The following is a 21487-nucleotide window of genomic DNA, read 5'->3' as shown; positions in this document are numbered from 1 at the left end:
CTTCAGTTTGTTCTCTTCCTTAGTGAGATAGATGGGAGCTTCACAAAATGGTCAGAGAAAGAGATCTGTGGTACATGAAAATATATTAGGCTGAAGTCATTCTAGTCCAGTATTCTTTTTGCATAATGATGAGCATCCTGTTGCCCACTGGAAGTCCATAAGCCAAATAAAATAGCATATTTGTAAATAGGACCGTAAGGTATTACTTAAAGTGGCAGAAAGCATATCCAAGTATTGATTTATCAACCCCATTGAGTAGTTAGTTGGGTGTGTCTAATTGTGGGGATTGATTTGGACTGAAAAATATGACAAAGGAAAATATACATTGCAATTAGATGTTTGGTTTAGGTGTTTAATCATTCCACATATTTTATCATTCTATTGGTCTTTCTTTCCTACCTGTATGTACACATTCTACTATATGTTTCTTTGCCTGCCTTTCTTCCACACTTATTCAAGTTCTGTTCACAGTGGAAAACATCATATTATTTACTAGTAGTTCATTTCAGATATGTATCTGTGGCTCTTTTTGAACAAATAAAACATGCATTTTAGATATTATGATGCCTAAACCAATTCATATTCATATGGTATAAATTGAATATCCCTTAGCCAAATGTTTGGGACCAGAAATGTTTTGGATTTGGGATTTTATTTTGGATTTTAGAATAATTGCATTTCCATGTTAATGGAGATGGGATGCAACTCTAAATATGAAATTGTTTTGTGCTTTATAACTCAGAAGCAATTTAGTTATACTCACCAGGAGGTTGAAAGAAAAGTGATATAGAGAAGTGAGTTACATCCCAGCTGTATATATCTGTTCTCAGTGAAGACTCTGGATACCAAACCATATTTTTCTGCCTCATAGAGATGAAACTGAGTGTGACAGAGGTCAATTTGTAGGTGTATAGTTCAGAGTTATTTTTTCTTTTTAATCATGATCTGTGATACTAATAATGTAAAAAGGCTTTTAGGTTTTTTAAGATTACCCTTTTTAAAGGTATACAAAAAAAGATAAGGGACATATTTGAGTGTGCATAAAAATGGAGTGGTAACGGAACCAAGTACGTAGTTATATATCTTATTGTATAGAATATACTGTGTCATGAAGAGATAGATCGTCTCCCACATCCCCCAATATGGCTGACACACACATAGTTTGCATTTGAATAAATGTAGTCAAAGTCTATATGTGCTACTATTCCCATTCTACCTTCCCAAACTTGCAAAGTATCAAGAGAAGATGTTGTTGATGTCATGTTGAGATAATTTAAATGAATACCTTTGGGAGTCAAGCTGAAATATCAGTGAGCTTGAAATTTCAGTAGGATATCAACAGGAGGCATAAAGCAAAGGGAGCACCTTAGCTTTAGAGCTGGGTTACTGGTGCATTTCAGATGGAAAACATTAAAGAAAAGCAAGCCTTTTATAAAACATGATAGGAAATATATATGCATATAGTGAGCCCTTGGTATCTGGTGGGGTTTGGTTTCAAGATCCACTTAATATCAAAATGTATGCATGCTCATGTCCCATGCTGGCATAATGGCCTTATTTAAAATGGCAAAATCAAGCGTGCGAATACAGAATCCATGGATATAGGGGATAATTGTATTTATATGTGCTTGAATCTATTGACATTCTCAATTTATTTAGAGAGATAGTAAACCTGAAAAGAGTAGATTTCATTTTCCCCCTGTTAACACCTGTATGTACCTTTTGAATTTTACAATGAAAGATGTATTTTTGGCCGCAATGTTTGGCAGTTCATTGAAATCAACAAAAATAAGCAGTAATCTATCCCAAACTGCCAATTCAGTAAGCTAGGTTTATACTTCAGATGTCTGTAGTAGGTAAAATGCAATGTATCTGTTTCTAAATTCCTATGTTTCATTTCTTGGTTGCTGCATTAAAGTCTTTCAGGCCAAGAAATTAAATTTTTATATCAGTGGGAAAACAAATTTATTTGCATGCCATTAGTTCAGAAATAATAATATCTATCTACAATATTTGATAATAATTTAAGACGAGCTGTTACTGGTGTGAATGGATGGTTTGGGAAGAAATCTTAGGAATTATGACCAATCAAGTTGTTGTTGTTGTTGTTGTTGTTATTTATACCCTGCTTTATCTCTCATGAAGAAGACTGAAAGTGGCTTATATTAAAAGTATGACCATACCGTTTAAAATATGCAAAAATGCAAACACTAAAACAGAATTAGACATAACAGTATTAGAAATTCACAGTTAAAATCCATTAAAATATATTCAAAGTAAGCACACTATTATTCCTTCTGCTTATAAAAGTGTCCATAAAAGAATATCTACAGAAAATAGGCTACAGGGCAACTTTACTTTTCAGTAGAGTTCACCATTTCTTATAAGCCCTAAACACAAACAGTTTCATTTCTTTCTCCTGAACAACACAAACACATGAAGCTGTCCATGTTTGGCAGTTGTTATAGTTTAACCACAGGGTCTTGTTGCAACTTCCATTTTGAGATAAAAGCACACAATTTTAGGGTCCTTGAATCTCAACATCAGTTTGGAGCCCTCAAAACAAAACAGCTGGGTTCCTTGCTGCTTGAAAGAGCACATCCTACCATATGTGCTTGACTATGAATTGAAGTCAGCTGGAGGGACCATCCTCTGTCAATATGCTGTATGAAGATACAAGAGAGGGTCATCTGAACTGTAACAACGTGACCGTAGAATGTCCAGGAGGCTCAGTAAACACCAATACTGGATTTATTTAGGCAACAAGTAAAATAGGATGGAATTGTTCCATTATGTGGACCGAGGCCACAAGGGGATGCTGGATAGAGTAGGATAGTCCATTTTAGGTGGTATGGAAGTTGAAGGAGTTGAACCATTTCCCCCTGTGTTTCTGTTGTTCCACCCACCCATGTCACCGTCATCAAAACAACCATTCTTTATGATATGGGAAGCGGGGAGGAGGACTAACCAGCGAAATTGGGGAAAATGGTTTCCCTCCTTCAACTCCTCCCCCATAAAATGAACTGTCCTTCTCTGCCTAGCGCCTCCTTGTGACCCATGCTTGGATAATGAAACAATACCAATAGGACTATTTGCTTAAGCCTGTAGTTTTAACTGATTCAATCTGAAATGTTTATGCACCTATAGTTAAATTATTTTAACCGTTTGAAGCTGTTTTGAACTTGTCAACTTGTTTAATGTGCTTTTAGCCTGTTTAGATAATAATTGTTTTAAATTGTTTTAATCTGGTTGTATTGATTTTAATGTTATATCATCCTGAGATTATATAATATAAAATAGAATATAAATTAAATCTGAAATGACCCAAAAGTACAAATTTCAAAAACAGATTCCAAGAAAATATCCAAGAAGTTCTAGTTGATGGAATCATTATTTTTGAGAAGATCTAAAGGCCTAAGTAATGAAAGGAGTCATTTAACTCTTCCAGAACATGATCAGCATAGACCATGTGCAACCTAAATGAGAGTAATATTAAAACTATATGGGTCCATATTTAAATAGGAATATATATTGCAAGTATGTTCTGCTATGGAGTCTTAATATTCAAGGTCATAATAGTTTTATCAGTTAAATAAGATTTCCTGAGAAAATGTATCTGTTGTAAGAGCTATTTAAAGTAACTTTAAATAAATGCCATTGCCATTCCTTTCAGAGTGAAAAGAAGAGGACAAAATTATTCGAAAAATGAACAATTTTCTTAATGGAAATTGGTTTGCATTTTGCTGTATAGTTACCAGCACAAATTGAATGTGTTCTGTTCAACAGTTTTCTGAATGATTGTGTTTCTCAATAGGTCATAGGACCCAACATAAAATATACATAAGATTCCACACATACTAGATTATCCAAAAACAACGAATTTCAATAATTGGTAATTATTCGTTGGTGTTCTGCAAATGTTAATATCAAATTTACATTGCTTAGGTATATATTGCTAGATGATGATTTCACAGAGCTAGCAAAGCCTTCTCTCACAGTGGGATCTGCTCCTTTTTCTTTTAGTTTTATAACAGTTTATATATAAGGAGATTGATGGTTTCATATTCTTTTAGAAAATGTGTAAAATAGGGTAATCAAATGCAGTCATTGAACACTGCCTGTACCAATTTTTAGTCTTCAAGGCTCCAACATCACTCTGTGTGCAGACACACTTGTTGCTCTTAATCAACCTAGAGCTGGTGTGGGAATTTTTCTACCAGCCAACTACTTCACACTCACACACACTAGAACAGTGGTTCTTAACCTGTGGGTCCCCAGGTGTTTTGGCCTACAACTCCCAGAAATCCCAGCCAGTTTACCAATTGTTAGGCCAAAACATCTGGGAACCCACAGGTTCAGAACCACTGCACTAGAGGAAACACCTTTTAAGTAGACAACCCATGTTTTAAGCAAGCTTGATGAGGATTTCATACATATTGGATACATACCCACCCCATCGCACTTATCACACTAATAAAATAATGTGACATCACATGGTAGAGGAATGACGCCTTCCAATCCATCAGTTGTTTCTCCATGTCACTGTCTTCCTTTTTTGAAAAAAAAATCAAATTTGGCAGATCTTGCACAACCAGGCAACTCCTTGACCTCCAGCCAAATGGATAAAAACATCTTTTTGGTCCTACGAATGTGCACATTTCCGAAATTAAAAACAAAACAGTAAATGAAGGGAAACATGTACAGTCTTTAAATCATTTCTTTCAACAGAAAACCCACAATCTGCTAAACCACTTTTAGCTATGCAAACACTATGATTTTCTAAACCACTTCTTTCAGTGGGAAATGCACAATCTGCTAAATCACTTCTAGCTATACAGGTTCGATACTCTGTTAATCCACTTCTTTCAGTGGGAAACCCAAAATCTTCTAAACAGTTTTTTTGGTGGGAAAACTAGTAGGCCTCTAATGAAGTACTTCTAGGCATGTAAACACCACTATCTGTTAATCCATTTCTTTCAATAGGAAACCTAAGATCTGTTAACAGAGGAAGAGCTACCTGTCTGTAGATCTTTTGCCTACAGGTGCTGTCTGTAGATCTTTTGCCTACAGGTTGCTATGGGCTTCCTGTGAAATGGGCCATGCATCATGTGATGGGACCCATAGAAACCAGTATGCAAAGGGCATCAGACACGAGGTATTTTACTCTCTGATAAGGTCCTGAGGAGAGAGAAATGTTCATTTTTGTCTTGTGTTGATGTATCCTTTTCCTGTAATCATGACAGGATGTGAGCCAGTTTACTCAGGATAGTCTGAGCATGCTTAACCACTCTTGAAGGAACAGTCCTGTATTGTGTGCACTAGTCCTCATTGACTATGAGCAAACATGCAGTATTTTATGCTATATTGATATTGCCTTTAAATGTTAACATTGCAGTAAAACTACATGGGAGTATCGTAACCAATTTTCTCTTGTTTTTGTAGCAATTATTCAACTGTCAAGCTCTGCGTAAACTGAGTATCCCAGACAATGACCTTTCAAGCCTGCCAACCAGCATTGCCAGTTTAGTTAATCTTAAAGAACTTGACATCAGTAAAAATGGTAAGGAAAAATTGTTCTTCTACTGGGTTTTAATTATTATAGGATCATAAGCAATAATACAACATTAAAGGCTATCTTGTTCATTTTGCACTCATACGGATAAAATGATTTAACTAACTTAAACGCAAACAGCTCTATATAGTGTTAAGTTCTCCCTTTTTATGTATTTCCCCTCTCCCTTAATCTTCTACCATTGGAGTCCAACTACAACATTGTTTTTGGCTTACTAACTGCTGTGTATCCACAATAATGCCAGAAAGCTGCACAACAAATATGACTCCACGAACATGTGCTAATTGCTGTTGTGCAAATAGTGATTGTGTTCTCCCATTTGTTTTTTTTTCCTATTTAAATTAGTTAGGAAAATGGTAAAAGGCCAGTTTGGCAGAGGCATGATAGAGAAATGCCCAAAGATTGCCCCCCCAAAAACCCTATCATTTTTTTGTAAGGACATAGTACAAAATTGCATGCTTTAATTGGGCATCATTTGCATAGTGACAATGCTGAATTTTATTGTATAATTAAAACATAAAGAAAATTCCTCTATCACAGTTCTTCACAGCTTTAACTTTATTTGACATAGCAGTTAATATAGATTATAGGGCTATTAGCCTTCTATTTCATTGGTTATGGCCACATGAATCAGAAACCGATGCACATCTGAAAAACAAAACATGTTTGCTTATTTATTTGTGTGTTTGTTTGTCACCTCTCAGTCCTCCAGGGCACCTTAGGCAATGCACAAAAAACAGAAACAAAGAAAGCATTCTTTTAAAATATGTCAGAGAATTTTTAATAAACCAATTCATTTTAATCAACCACATTCACACAACAGTCTCAAAAGCTAACATTGGTAAGGACCAAAGGCCATACAAAATAGTGCAGTTTTGGTTGCCAGCTAGATGTGAGGACGATCTGGCTGCAACATCTGTCACCCCATTGATCACCAGGGTTGATTCAGCTGATCTGGCTGGCTAGGCGGGTGTCCCCTTCCTCCCTCACCGCACCACTCCTGCAGACTAGGATGCGGAACAATGGCTTCAAACTACAGGAAAGGAGATTCCACCTGACCATCAGGAAGAACTTCCTCACTGTGAGAGCTGTTCGACAGTGGAACTCTCTCCCCCGGGATGTGGTGGAGGCTCCTTCTTTGGAGGCTTTTAAGCAGAGGCTGGATGGCCGTCTGTCGGGGGTGCTTTGAATGCGATTTCCTGCTTCTTAGCGGGGGATTGGACTGGATGGCCCATGAGGTCTCTTCCAACTCTACTATTCTATGATTCTATGATTCTATGTGTGTCCCTCCTGAAGCTGCGTGCTCGGTGGAAGAAGACGACGTCCCAGGTATAGAAGGAGTGTACCAAGGTCTCCAGTCTTCGGTCCCGGGTATACGATAGCTGCGCTCCCATGCTAGAACCTCCAAACAAGCTCAAGGTTGCCAGCTAGATGCTATTTTCTATCAAAAAATAAAGGAAGCAATGACTTAGTGCCAGGGAAAATACATAAATGCATTGCCAAACAACTGCAATTTCAAGGATTTATGGATTCATGAAGAGGCTTGTATAATTTTTTCTGTAGGTAATAATAATATAATAAAACTTTATTTATATACCGCCCTATCTCCCAGATGGGACTCAGGGCGGTTTCCAATCATAAAAAGAACACATACATTACATAGCAGCATAATAACACATTATTAAACAAGGTAAAGCAATACAATTATATAGCAATAAATAACACTTACACAAAATTATGAGTGTCAGTTAATTATTGGTATATATTGCAACAAAGAAGTTCAATTTTGCTGGCCTTTTCGGGCTTCTAATTGATAATGAGAAATGAATACAATCTGTGGGAAATGCTTTATCAGTATTTCAAACCAATGCAAAATTCTGCATATATGATGAGCTTTACTATTACGGTAGTTCTTAAAGTCAGAGGAGGCTTAAAATGTTAATCCCAAGGTTCCCTCTTCTAGTCCTTTGGTTATGCATTATTATTACTAATTGAACATGTAGGTAACTAAAATAATAATGCATTTTCCCTCTGTTTCCTCGTGCATCCTTTCTAGTCCTCTTCACCTATTATTTTCCTTAGATTTTAGACGAAAGTCATTTTGGATAGGGACTGTTCACTATATAAACGGTTGGTGCTTCCTGATTTTGTACATACAGAATTACAAAAAAACAAAAACATAAAACCCCACCCAATATAAGGCCCCCGCTAAAAGAAATGATTTTATTTTGATTTTTATTATTTGTTGCACCAGACTGACAGATGGATGCAATGCTCAAAAATTGTTTTTAGACCATTTCTTTCATGCATAATAATTTTGACAACATGAACAAATCTCAGTTGCCTTGAAGGACAGTATATAACAGATGTATAGTATAGGAAGGAATTTTGTTCTTTGTGGTTAGAACACACCATTTCAACTCTTATGTGAATGAACAGTGTTGAGTTTATGTGCTCCTCAGTCGTTTTCCTTGAGCACAACAGTGTATAACTAAGATTTCTGTACATGGAAGAAGCTTATATATCCCATTCTATGTTGCCATATTTTTTCTTTTGATTTCTTTTGTCTTGTTTGTGCAGAGACTGTGTAGTAGGAAGATCACATGCCACATCTCTACAAGCTTCATTCAGGAGAATAATTATTTCTCTTGGCCTTATCAAAGTGAGGAAAAGATTAATGTCCTTGGGAGAGATATCCAAGAAATTTTTAAAATTAATCCAACACTTTTATTGAATGGTTTAGGTTTAACTGGCTAGCCTGGAATAGAAGGAACTTTTGTGTCATAGACAGGTCCATAATCTAGTAAATAACCCCACTATTGAAAGGAAAAAGGCAATTTCTTCCTCATCCTTAGTTCACTACTTCAGTTCCAGAAAGTATACCAACTGTCTGGAGCAGGTTTTTGGGAGACCAAAAGTGTCAAATCAAAGTCACCTACCTTTTCAAGGCTGTGACAGAAACTCTGGATCCAACTTATTTTAGTAATGATAATTACAATACAATTAGAGTATTAAAGTAATAATATAATAAAATTACTGCTCTGTGTGGGAGCCCCCAGTGGCACAATGGGTTAAACCTTTGTGCCGGCAGGACTGCTGACAGTCAGCAGTTCAAATCTGGGGAGAGCGGGTGAGTCCCTCTGTCAGGTTCAGCTCCCCACAGGATGGTAAAACATCAAACATCCAGGTGTCCCCTGGGCAACGTCCTTGCAGATGGCCAATTCTCTCACACCAGAAGTGACTTGCAGTTTCTCAGGTTGCTCCTGACAAGAAAAAATCTGCTTTATGTTACTCCTATAAAACCTTAAATACAAGACAGTTAATTCAAGGGACTACTGAAGTATTTTTTGGTCAAAATTGGGATGCAATTCATTTATTTTAGTTTTGGACATAAGTGTGAGAAATTTCAAACAGTTTTGTCCCCATTTATTTTTGAAATGTCACAAAACACAATACTGCACAAAAATTGTACTTTGTGCAAAGGTCAATGGGAAAGTGCTACATTTTACGCAAAAATGTGTTCATATAAATGACAACTGCGGTAGCTTCATCTCTAAAGACAAACTGAAAGGGTTGCTTGCTGTCCAATAAGAAGGAAGACTGCGTGCTCTGCAGAATACACCTTAATATAGTCTTCAAATTGGGACTCACCAAAAGCAAAGCAATTTTTAAAAGCCATGGGGGGTTTCCTGAGCAGAAGAAAGTCTCAAAAGGCCAAAGTCTGACAACACTGCACATAATTGATTCTCTTTAATTTCCAGTGCTATGCATTCTGGCACTCTGCTTTTCTAATGGTGTCAGAATAAAAAAGTGTTACCTAATGCACGGGCCGTATCATTAAGATGAAAATTATGTTATATTCAGTCTGTCTTTAGGGCATGCTGGTGCTATTTTTATTTTTATTAAATCATCTCCCACATCGTTGCAGTGAATGCCTGCTTTATTTTAGAGCCAATTTAATTTAAACTTTCTCAGCTTTCCTCTGTATATGCAACAGCAATTCTTCGAGCTCACTTTTCAGACCAAGTAAGGCTATATAGTATTTTTACTATATTTTGAAAACCTTCTCCTACAAAGTACCCAATGAAAGAAAGAAAGAGGCATTCTTACAATAAAAATATTAACTACATGTTGAATATACTAGTTTCAAGTGTGTTTCTTAGAACTACTTAAAAACATTGCTTATAATGGGCAGATTTCAGTTTTAGGCACCCCTGATTGACCACAGCTGCAGTTTCATTTGGATTGTCCTATTAGAATCAGTGTGGGATTGGCCACTGAGGATGTGGGATTCTGTGAGTTGTGGTCCAAGAAGAGTATCATTAAGTTTTCATATGAAGGGCTAACTGTACAGCTACGTTTTCCTCTTTCAGAAAAAATAGGATAATTCCAAAAATTCTTAGGCAACATATTACACCAAGAACATATCTTGTGGGTTATTCTATAGAGTGCTATTCAATGGACAATATATAGGATTCTGTGGACAAGCCCATCCCTATGAAAGACTAGGAGGAACTCTTGCCAAATTCATTATAATCAAAAGAAAAATTAAAGAATTAGATTCTTTAACATTTTTATTTTTACTAGAGAAGTTCATTCCTCTACAAAGAGAAGGAGTCTTTGAAAGAGGTCACTGTCGTTGTCCTTGGCTAATGAATTCAGTTGTGATACTTTGTTGTTGTTTTTTCTGTCACTCCCCCATGACTTCCCTTGCATTTTATCCACCCCAGATGATTTATTTCATTTCATTTACCAAATAAACATCCACAGGCTATTGCCCTGACATGTCTAATAAAAATTAACATAAGTATGTGTCAGTGGTGACTCATGGGCTAAGAAATAAAAATAATAGGGATACATGTATAAAGTCAGTAAAATCCCCCAGAGCACTTCATTTCTTTCCCTAGAGACAAATTCTTGATAGACAAGTGTAGTTGCAGAACTTCCTGTTATTGACACAGAGCTTGCACTCATAAAAAGTTGTAGGTGAAACTCATGTTTCTACAAACTTTATTTTGAATTACATTAGAATCTCGCTTATCCAACATTCTGTATTATCCAACACAGTCTACCTCCCACCTGGATCCACAGCTGTTTCTCTGGGCAGCAACGCGCAGCAGGCCAACATGCCCAACAACAATACAAGTGCATCCACACTCTGAAACAAGTAGCAGACTTGTAGAACATGATGTTTTAGTGTTTAATTTGTAAAATCGTAATGTAATTTGATTTTTAATAGGCTTTTCCTTAATCCTTCCTTATTATCCGACATTTTCACTTATCTAACGTTCTGCCAGCCTGTTTATGTTGGATAAGCGAGACTCTACTGTATAATATGTTTAAAGCAAAAGTTTTCTCTCTGCATTGGAACATTACAGTACCATGTTCTGAATACATTAAAATTGAAATTTGACCCAGGAAACAATAAATTATGGAAGGCACATACGCATTTAGGAAGCTTGTTTCCAGATACCACCCTGTCTACTATGATTTCCAAAACTAGCTGTTCTGTGAAGAATTGCCTCCATTCTAGCAGATCAGTACTTGAAAATGGGATTTTTCAGTGGTGATGCCACAAGTGTAATTTTTCTTCTAGCCTGTTCCTAATTTCTGTACTTGGGAAGGCTCAACGAGTCTTCTGGCTTTCTCCCAGGATGGAGCCTGAGGATGAGTTGTGAGTCTTTTTTTCAGTTTAGTATCAAGATTTTTTGTCTTTTGTATTTTTTAATCCCTTTTGTGGGAGAAATATGTCAGCTGATTTCTTTGATTGAATCAGTCAATCAATTTAAATCAGTGAAGCAACTGTTAGGGGTTAGGGCAGTTGTATCAAACTTGTGGCCCTTTACGTGTTTTGGAGTTCAGCTCCCAGAATTCCTGGCAATTGGACAAGCTGGCTAGGGCTTCTGGGGGTTGGAGACCCAAACATCTGGAGGGCCACAAGTTTGACACCTCTGGGTTAGGGTATGATATTGGTTCTCTGGAGGAACTTGACACGCCCCCCCCCCCCTTTGGCCGTCTTAGTATACCAGTTTGGTTTCATGGAGCTGTGGATTTGTAAAAAATAAACATTTTTATTTATTGTGTCAGAAGCAAACCAAGGGTACAAGTTGTAATGTATTTGAAAACACAAACAAAGTTTCAAAAACCTTGGCATTATACTAAATGTCCTTTGACCAGTAGCTGGCCACTTGGAATGCCTCTAGTGTTGCTATAAGAAGGTCCTCCATTGTGCATGTGGCAGGGTTCAGGCTGCATTGTAGTAGGTGGTCTGTGGTTTGCTCTTCTCCACATTTGCATGCCATGGACTCCACCTTGTAGCCCCATTTCTTAAGGTTGGCTCTGCATCTTGTGCTGCCAAAATGCAGTCTGTTCAGCATCTTCCAAGTCACCCAGTCATCTGTGTGCCCAGGATCAAGCTGGATGAACTTATTTATGCATTTATTTAAGACTCATTCCACTTTTCTATCTGATTCGGTATTACAAAGCCAATTGTAACTGATGTACAGGGATCAGAAATATGATGCAAGACACCTCTTGTACAACATTAATGACCCCTAAAATAAAATCAAGTAGATATTACTTACATTTATAACATGCTTTATACATTGCTAAAGTAGATGTTTAGTTTGTCTTAGTTATGGTTGTTGCTTGACACATATTTCATTCAAGTGGCTGGCTACTACAAATATCAGATTTGTTTGTAGATAAGATTCAAATTTAAAGATAACTTCATGTGCATACCAGATTCTAAGACACTTACTCAGCAAGGCACTCTTCCTGCTGACTTGACATTGGGAAGAAGATATCAGTGATACATGAGGATTCTCATTAGGGGCAGTGGTAAGAACTGGTGTTTGTTCAGAGGTACTGATACATGATCATTGGATCCTAATCACAATCATAGTTGTTAAATAGTTCAGACTTAATACTTACTACTTGATGTGACTCTTGCTTAAATTGAAAGTTCCCAATTTTAAAGAACAATGATGTGTGCCTTACATAACAAAACATTTTTGTTTTTTAGGGATCCAAGATTTTCCAGAAAACATAAAGTGCTGTAAGTGTTTAACAATAATTGAAGCCAGTGTCAATCCTATTTCTAAGTGAGTATTCACCAGTGGAGTTAACTGATTCTTTCTTTTATTTGTGCAGTGTTTTATACATGAAAGTGTAGTATAAAGTAGAGGTAGTAACATTATCATTTGTAATAAAAAATATGTCAGGAACAGAATGAATCAGAGAGAACTAAGTGGGCATAGCAATTCCATAGTGGTTGCTAGAAGAAAAGACTGGTGATATCTTTAAAGGTTGTATTGAATGAAGTACTAGTTTAGTTTTCATTTTTATAAATGGCTAGGGCTATGGAACAATAAAGTAGTTTGCTGCTCCATAGCCTCAGTTTCTGTACATAAAAATCTGAACTGCCATGTACAAAGTCAGACTTTTATTTCATTTAACATAGTGTGTTCTACAACAACTAGCTGTAGCTTTTGAACATTTTAGATAGGAAACTTTCCAAATCTTCATTGGATCCCCATTCTAGATGGGACCGTGCTGTTCCTTGAAATTCTGGCATTCAGTTCTGGTGTCTCTATATCTAATTCTGTTCCTGGATGCCCAGATTGTAGCTGTTATACATGGCATCTTTTTCAATATTTGTGGTGTGGAGGGAATCTTATTGACCTATACATGTTGCTATGTGTATTTAGTGTATGTTGATGTATGCTACTGTATTTAAAAATTGTTTAGAAATGGGAACAGATTGTGGCAGGATTTTCGAATGCAGATCACATTTCACCAGTGTTGAAACAGCTGCATCAGCTGTTAGATCAGTTAAAATAGCAATTAACTTTTAACTATCCACATAATAATGGAACAAGGCCCTTAGAAGCATTCTTCCATACAAAGTCTGATATACTTATTACGTATCATGGGTCTAAACTGGGAGCTATCTGAGGCTAGCACCAACAATAATAGGGATTTTTCATTTGCCGATTCCATTTGTGGAATGCTCTACACCTTGCTTCCTCCTGTCTTAAAAATAGGGGACTTCTTGCTGTTTCATTTGATTTGAAGCAGAGATGGTGGGTTTGTAGCCCTCCAGATATTGTTGCACTGAAAGTCTTATGATCACTAGCCAACATACATACCTGTTCTTGGACCATCTCCATGTGTTTATAATGAATGCAGGGAATTGAATATGTGTATTGAATGATGTGTCCAAAGTATTAGGTCTTCAGAATATGATTCACTCCCGTGAGCAGTACATTTACTGTGGTGAAAATTAAAACCATGTCATATGTATTGACCAGAATATAAATTACTTCATGTTCTTGAGAAGCAACATTGTTGCATGGATTTAGTAGATTTCTCCTGCTTGTTATTTACATCAGTAGAAACTCTGTCAAGTACAGAGGCTTTTCTTTTTACTTTTCATATATTTATTATATTTGTATATCCTTGTTCTTGGATTTTCTATTGTCTTACAACATCATTAAATACTGATAAAAATAAAATTTATAAAAAATATGTCTAAAACATCAACTTTTAATGGTTTTTTATGAAAGCATACTAGTTACTTTTGGGGACTATATAATTTACAGTATATGTAGCAGTAGTAACAAGGTTGATCCAGATGGATGAGAATTGGATGCAAGTCTACTAGGCAATATTGCAGTCCTGTGCATACTTTCTTGTGGAGTAAATCCAGTTAAATAGTTAATTTCTTTCTTTCAATAATCTGAAAAGACCATGATAAATACCATAGGACTTAATTTACATAAATATGCAATGTATTCTTTTAAAACTGCCTGTATTTAATAAATATGCTATCTTTTCTACATTACACTCTACGAGACCAAATGCACCTTTGCCGTATTGACTATATTTTGTTAATTAATCGTAATAGTTCTGAATTAAATTGTTTTATTTAATTAAATCAATTGTTAGGAAGTAAATATATAAAATATGGTTTTCATACATTGTAGCTTTCTTCCATTACATTGACAAGTTTTCCTTTGCATTTTTTTAGTAATTCAATAATAGTTGTTCAAAGAAAGAGCAGTACATAACACAAATAAGAAAAATTGAAAAAAATGTCACTTTACAAAATGCTTTCATAGGGCAGTGTCCTCAATCTGCGTAAAACTTCATGTTCTTTCAGTATCAATAAAATGGTTCATTCTAGAGATCATAAAACATGACATTGATACAGTCTAGTTCTCATTTCAAAATTAAACCCACCACTGAAGGTTTTACACAGACATATGAAGGGATGATGTAACCTTAAATTGTCAGGTACATAAATCTCTCCTTGAAAGAGGAGGTATGATATATAAGTTGATCCAGTAAGAGGCAAAATGTTAGCTCTAACAAATGGTTCAATAATTTTTTCACTGTGCAACAACCAAGGATATCTATCTTTTGGGACTTATATTTGTATTGTTCTTACAGTGTCAAAGCTAAATCTTTAACTCATTTTTTAGGCTCCCAGATGGTTTCACCCAGCTTTTAAACTTGACCCAGCTGTACTTAAATGATGCCTTTCTCGAATTTCTTCCAGCTAACTTTGGAAGGTAAGCTTTCAATGTATTGCCTCTGTGTTAACCAAAAACATACGGATTTCACATATACTAGAATATGTACTTTTCAAATTCTATGGTTCTTCCATTACCTTTTTGAATTAGAAGTGAATTAATTACTGTTTCTTCATGACAACTATCTTGTACTCTTAGATAAAGAGATCTATCTTAGTACTACAGTACTATTGGTGTGATCATGATAAAAACAGGTGATAAATCATTCTGGGCTGGATGATCATAGAACACCCAACACCCAAACATAGGAGCCTCCCGTGGCCTAGGAGGTAAAAGCCTTGTGACTTTAAGGTTGGGTTGCTGACCTGAAGGCTGCCAGGTTCGAATCCCACCCAGGAGAGTGCGGATGAGCTTCCTCTATCAGCTCCAGCTCCATGCGGGGACATGAGAGAAGCCTCCCACAAGGATGATAAAACATCAAAACATCCGGGTGTCCCGTGGGCAATGTCCTTGCAGACGGCTAATTCTCTCCAGAAGCAACTCCGGTTGCTTCTGACAAAAAAACCAGGAAGCTATGCAGTAAGCTGCTTAGGCCCAGCCTTTAATCAAGAATACTGTTAAAACAAATAATGAATCACACTTGTCAATCCAATGGATGGTTTTGATGGTAGCTGCATGGTATACGGTAGAGTCTACATAGGGACCACCAAACGCAGCGCCCAAACACGAGTCAAAGAACATGAAAGGCACTGCAGACTAACTCAACCAGAGAAAGCAGCTATAGCAGAGCACCTGATGAACCAACCTGGACACAGTATATTATTTGAGAACACATAAATGCTTGACCACTCCAACAACTATCATGTCAGACTACACAGAGAAGCCATTGAAATTCACAAACATGTGGACAACTTCAACAGAAAGGAGGAAACCATGAAAATGAACAAAATCTGGCTACCAGTATTAAAAAACTCAAAAATCAGAACAGTAAATAAGAAGCAACACTCTGAGACATGGGAACTAGGGGCAGTTAACAAAGAATGCCCCCAGGCAGAAAGTAGCTAGTAGATGTAGCCATTCAATGCAAATTAGGGTGATTAACTGCAACATTTACGCTGGCCTCCAACTGACAAGAGTTCTTCCCTCACCCTGGACTTCCCACAGATATATATAAACCTTCCTTGCTTAGTTTCTCCATGCCTCACAACCTCTGAGGATGCCTGCCATAGATGTGGGTGAAACGTCAGGAGAGAATACTTCTAGAACATGGCCATACAGCCCAGAAAACATACAACAACCCTGTGATCCCAGCCATGAAAGCCTTCGACAACACATATGCCAGAGGAGTTTATATATCTGTAGAAGGTCCATTTTCTGAGTTGCAGGAAAGGAGGATAGCTAAGAGTGACAAGGCAAATGTGGAAGTGTGGAACAACATTATCCAAAATTTTGGTTATTTCAGTTCAAAAAAGGTGCATGTTAGACTCAAGTCAGCATGATATTTCACTGTTGAACAGATCTTATAGTAATATGTTGTTTTCCAAGAGTTCCCTTAATTAACCAATCATTAGGGATTTTTCAAATCAAATTGTGTGTCGCTCACATACACATAATCCATGCAAAATTACATAGTTTATGCTTTGTATTCTAAAGTTTAAAATATTAATAATGGCAAAGCTATTAGACCTGTCACAAATTTCCTGACATGGTTAAGATTTTAAATTCTCAAAAAGAGCACCACTCTTTTGGAATAGCTTTTCTTTACTCTTTTTGAACCTCTAGTAGCAATTATTTCTTTCCATAGTTTTCCCTTTTGGAAATTGTAATTTTAGTAACATTTCTAATTAGTTAGCTTATTAAGTACTTATTAAGCCATGCATCTCTGGAGGAAATATATCTGAACATACCATGGATTGGATACAGGAAACTGTTTATATAAATGAATGACTTCTACCAAGAGTTACCATAGAGCTTTTCTCTACTACCTAGAAAATTCCTAGAGAGATATTCTGTCCAGGAGTTTGTTTGACTCTGTGGTAACTTGTGTAAGCATATCACAAAATACCTGGAGGACCTAGATAATTCCTAGAGAGTAATTGGTTGTAACATGCATTTATTTTAGCATTCTCTATTGGTCCCAACCTTCTCTATTTAATTGCTCTCATGGGGCTTCAAAATATTCTGAATCTGCCCTGCCAGAAATCATAGCTGATTAATACAGCCTTGAAGTTACTTAATATTCTAGAGCTGGAAATTTCTGCTGGAAATTAAGGTTCAGTATCTTCATCTTACTGGAATAATCAGCAAAAATTAATTTAAAGCAGTTATTTCCAACTGAAAACGTATGGTTATGATTCTCATTGGAGGCTGGCCAAGTGCAAAGTAATAATTTCATGGTAATATATGGGTAATATCATTGCTGTTAGAACAAAGAACGTGCTAGTAATTTGTGTATGCAGTTAATGAATTTCAAATGGTGAATTTATTTTTTAATTTTTAAAACTTCTAGACTTGTTAAATTACGAATACTGGAATTACGAGAGAATCACTTGAAAACTCTACCAAAGTAAGTGCGTATATAATTTAGTTACGTGTAATGTTCAGAAGATAGCTTTCACTTTCCTCCATCCATTGAGAATGTTGCTGTTTTGCTGATTTATTCCCATTGTAATTTGTACTTTATACATTTTGGAAAACAACCTTTTGGGGCATATATTTTAAAGCAACAATATCTATGACTAGAAATTGTAAGTAATTAAGCACCAATGAAAGGGCACCATACCTACATTCTAATATATATTTAACATAGCTTAATTTCAAATTCAGTAAAGTAATATGTAGAAAGACTGAATTACTAGGGGAAAGTGTAGAAATATATAAGAAATTGTTATATATTGAGTCAGAACTTTGTTCCATGTACTTGGTATATGTCAGCACATTCCGACAGTTTCTGTCAGAGGTTTCAGACATTCTTTACTGTTTCTTTCCAGAGAACCTTGGGGGTTTCCCATTCATTTAGCAGTTCTGTCCCTGCTCAACTTTCAGTATCAGATAGGATTGGCCTTGTTTAGGGCAATATAGTGTCATAAAGTATCTAGATATATTTTATTAGTATGGAACTACTTTCCCTCAATAGGTTGTAATCCATCAATTTTCTGCTCAGAACAAGCAATGAGTATTTAACTGTTTTCCCATTGTGAGAAAATCTATGAAAGTCTATTCACAATTTGAGATTTATTGTACATGGTTAATTTACACAGAAGACAACTTTTTCTGAGCAGTAACCTGTATATTCTGTGCAAAAGATTCTCTATCTTTTTGCAAAGAAAAATATATTTCTGCACAGTCAAAAATAATTTTATGTATAAACATGCTTCCTACATAGAAAATGCATAGATTTTGAAGATACTAATACAATAGAGTCTCACTTATTCAAGCTAAATGGGCCGGCAGAAACTTGGATAAGCAAATATCTTGGATAATAAGGAGGGATTAAGGAAAAGCCTATTAAACATCAAATTAGGTTATGATTTTACAAATTAAGCACCAAAACATCATGTTATACAACAAATTTGACAGAAAAAGTAGTTCAATGCTCAGTAATGTTATGCTGTAATTACTGTATTTACAAATTTAGCACCAAAATATCACGATATATTGAAAACATTGACTACAAAAATGGCTTGGATTATCCTGAAGCTTGGATAAGCGAGGCTTGGATAAGTGAGACTCTACTGTAACATATTTGTGCAGATTGAGTCTCCAATTACCCTTTTCCCCCAAAAATAAGACATCCCCTGAAAATAAGACCTAGTAGAGGTTTTGCTGAATTGCTAAATATAAGGCGTCCCCTGAAAGAAAGACCTAGCAAAGTTTGTGTTTGGAAGCATACGCATCAAACAACACCAGCGCATGCAGGATTGGTAAATGTATGTACCATAGATTGTTGTTCATGGAAATAATGGTAGTAACAAGAAATTCTTGATAGGATTCACAGTTTGTCTGGTTATACTGGTTTGTGATGATAACTACTGTACAGTATATAATAAATGTTCAATTTTTTGTTCACCAATAAACAAAAAAATGGAAAAATAAGACATCCCCTGAAAATAAGACCTAGTGCATCTTTGGGAGTAAAAATTAATATAAGACACTGTCTTATTTTCAGGGAAACACGGTACAGTGTTTTCTATACAGGAAATAGCTTTTTCTACATACTATTTTTTCTACAGAGAGAAAACAATTTTGTACAGAATAAGTCCAGAACTATGAAAATTATCATTACCATTGAAAACAACTGTAGTGTGTGTTTGTTTTTTAAAAAGAAGACACAATAGTTTTAGCATGTAGCATTTGGGGGGTGTTATTATCTTGCCAAAAATTTCCTGGCCATCCATTTTCTGATCTCAAATAAGTCTGATCAAGTTATGCATTCTGTGCATAACTATACAGAAAAGGTATGTTAAAGTACATTTCATTATTTTCAATGTATTGTCTACTCTTTCCATGCTATCTATGAACAATAAAGGTTGTACAATTATTAACAGCAGAAAAAATTGATCCAGAGTTACTTATCACATAATTTCAGGTTTATATCATTTATAAGCCCCAGAATCTGAACTTTGTTTTCCTATATCTGATTTACTGAATTCCATAGTTCTGCTATCCAGTACAATGAAGCTCTCATTGATATGGTTTTGACACTCACTGGCATATTTGAGCAAAATTAGCTGTTTTGCAGAAGGTTGACGTAATTATTCATTTTGACAATATTTTCAACTTGGATAGTATTTCTAAGTCAGCAATATCTAGTGTTCCAGATAGGGTTATTCCTCAGCCAAGGAGATCATTTTTACTTGTATTGGACCTGGGCTTGTGGAGGCAAATTATATGGTCTTTCATCAAGCTGTGGCTCACCATATGTTTGACATTATGTAAACCTTTGATTCTACTATAGTTCATCTGCACTTTACGTCACTTTAGAGTGCTCTAACTTTTCTCAATCAGTTTTTGTATCTCAAACAGTAATTTAACTTTAGGAGCCTTTTTTCTTTAAGGAAAATCATTTCTGCTAGAAGCACATCTCACATATTAGTATAACTGCATGATAGTTATGGGTAAATGCTGTTCATTAGGAATTGCAAATCATTCTCATTCAAACTACTGCTGTGCCAGCTCCAGAAACATATTCATATTAAGCCATGGTTCTCCTAACAGAGTAAAATTATTCTTTGACATTTATTACTGGCCCTACCTCCTTATCCCCTTCAGAATGTCTAGTCTATTTGCTTCATGCATTTGAAAAATTCTGGTTTGGAAAAATGTGAGCATGGAAGAATTTTCTTTGAACTTTTTAAAAATATGAGATTTTTCAATGTTACAATTAAAATAAAAATGTACATTATTCAGTAATGGTGTAAGTCTGCTTGCAGTGAAATAAATCTATTTGTGGTTTACCCATTTAGCCAGTAAGATTCTCTTCATAGGAAAACAAAGCACTCAGATTGATGGATCACACAAGGTCTACTGAAGAATTCACCTTGAGATATATACTACATTCTTCTTTTTCTGCTAGAAGTTTATTGAACTTGAAATGGTTTCTGTGATAGTTTGTGATAGATATGATATCTATATAACATGTATAATAATTCTGTTTTGACACAGGTTAAAATTGAAAAGGATCTTTACTTAATGTGTAGAACATGGAATAAACACTGCTTTTAACTTAGTCCAGTACATAAAAAACGAAAAGAGTTGTTTTTTTTTTAACTAGCTAACATGCCATGTAATATCTGCATTAGGGAAACTGGTACAGAGAAGCAGAAGGTTGAATCATTGCTCCGTGTGTTCAAACGTTTTTCTGAACCAAACTTAGTCACCACTTCTGAAGTTAAAGGAATCATGCTAGGCATCCCTTTTCAAGATTATGGCACTATTAGCAGATGACTTCTATTTGACAGATTCCCAAGGAGTTCAAAAGACTGAGCCTATGCTTGAGTTGTTTTGAGGGACAGGAGCACTGCAGTTATAGCCCCTCCTTAGTCAGAACTGTAACAGCGTTGGGTTAATTATCTGCTAGGCTAGTTAGAATAGCTTTGTGCTTTCATTGGCTAAGAGATGATGCCTTCGCACATTGGATGGGAAATGAATACTGGATGTCCAGTATTTTTTCAATAGCACATGCATATTAATTGGAAAGAGTCTTGCATCAACTTAAAGACTAACAAGATTATTTGGCATAAGTTTTGTAGATTGCATCTACCTTTTTTACATGCAACCCACAAAAGTTTATGCCACATAGAACTGGTTAAATCCATTGAAATCTCTAGATATCCATACAAACAGATCAATTTCCTTTTGAAGGAAACAACCAAATGGA

The 21487-nt window shown here is 35.8% G+C and overlaps 1 protein-coding gene across 14 annotated transcripts in view; it reads left to right on the top strand.

Annotated features, from left to right (window-relative positions):
* Positions 1-21487, top strand: part of lrrc7 (leucine rich repeat containing 7) — a 645519-nt gene that overhangs the window by 118750 nt on the left and 505282 nt on the right. For 12 of the 14 annotated variants that reach the window (XR_010005385.1, XM_062978161.1, XM_008118416.3 and 9 more), the window contains 4 exons: positions 5443-5560; positions 12597-12675; positions 15058-15147; positions 17618-17674. Coding sequence is in view for 11 of the 14 variants with exons in the window: in XM_062978161.1 (XP_062834231.1) it covers positions 5443-5560; positions 12597-12675; positions 15058-15147; positions 17618-17674 (344 nt within the window). In the remaining 3 variants the exon portion in view is untranslated. Of the gene's footprint in view, positions 1-5442; positions 5561-12596; positions 12676-15057; positions 15148-17617; positions 17675-21487 lie in introns of those variants that run through there. The other 2 variants (XM_062978164.1, XM_008118420.3) reach the window with 2 other exon arrangements.

Source organism: Anolis carolinensis, chromosome 4, assembly GCF_035594765.1.
Source record: "Anolis carolinensis isolate JA03-04 chromosome 4, rAnoCar3.1.pri, whole genome shotgun sequence".
NCBI classification, from domain to species: domain Eukaryota; kingdom Metazoa; phylum Chordata; class Lepidosauria; order Squamata; family Dactyloidae; genus Anolis; species Anolis carolinensis.
Note: the sequence above shows the minus strand (reverse complement) of the source record. Positions and strands in the feature narration are given on the sequence as shown.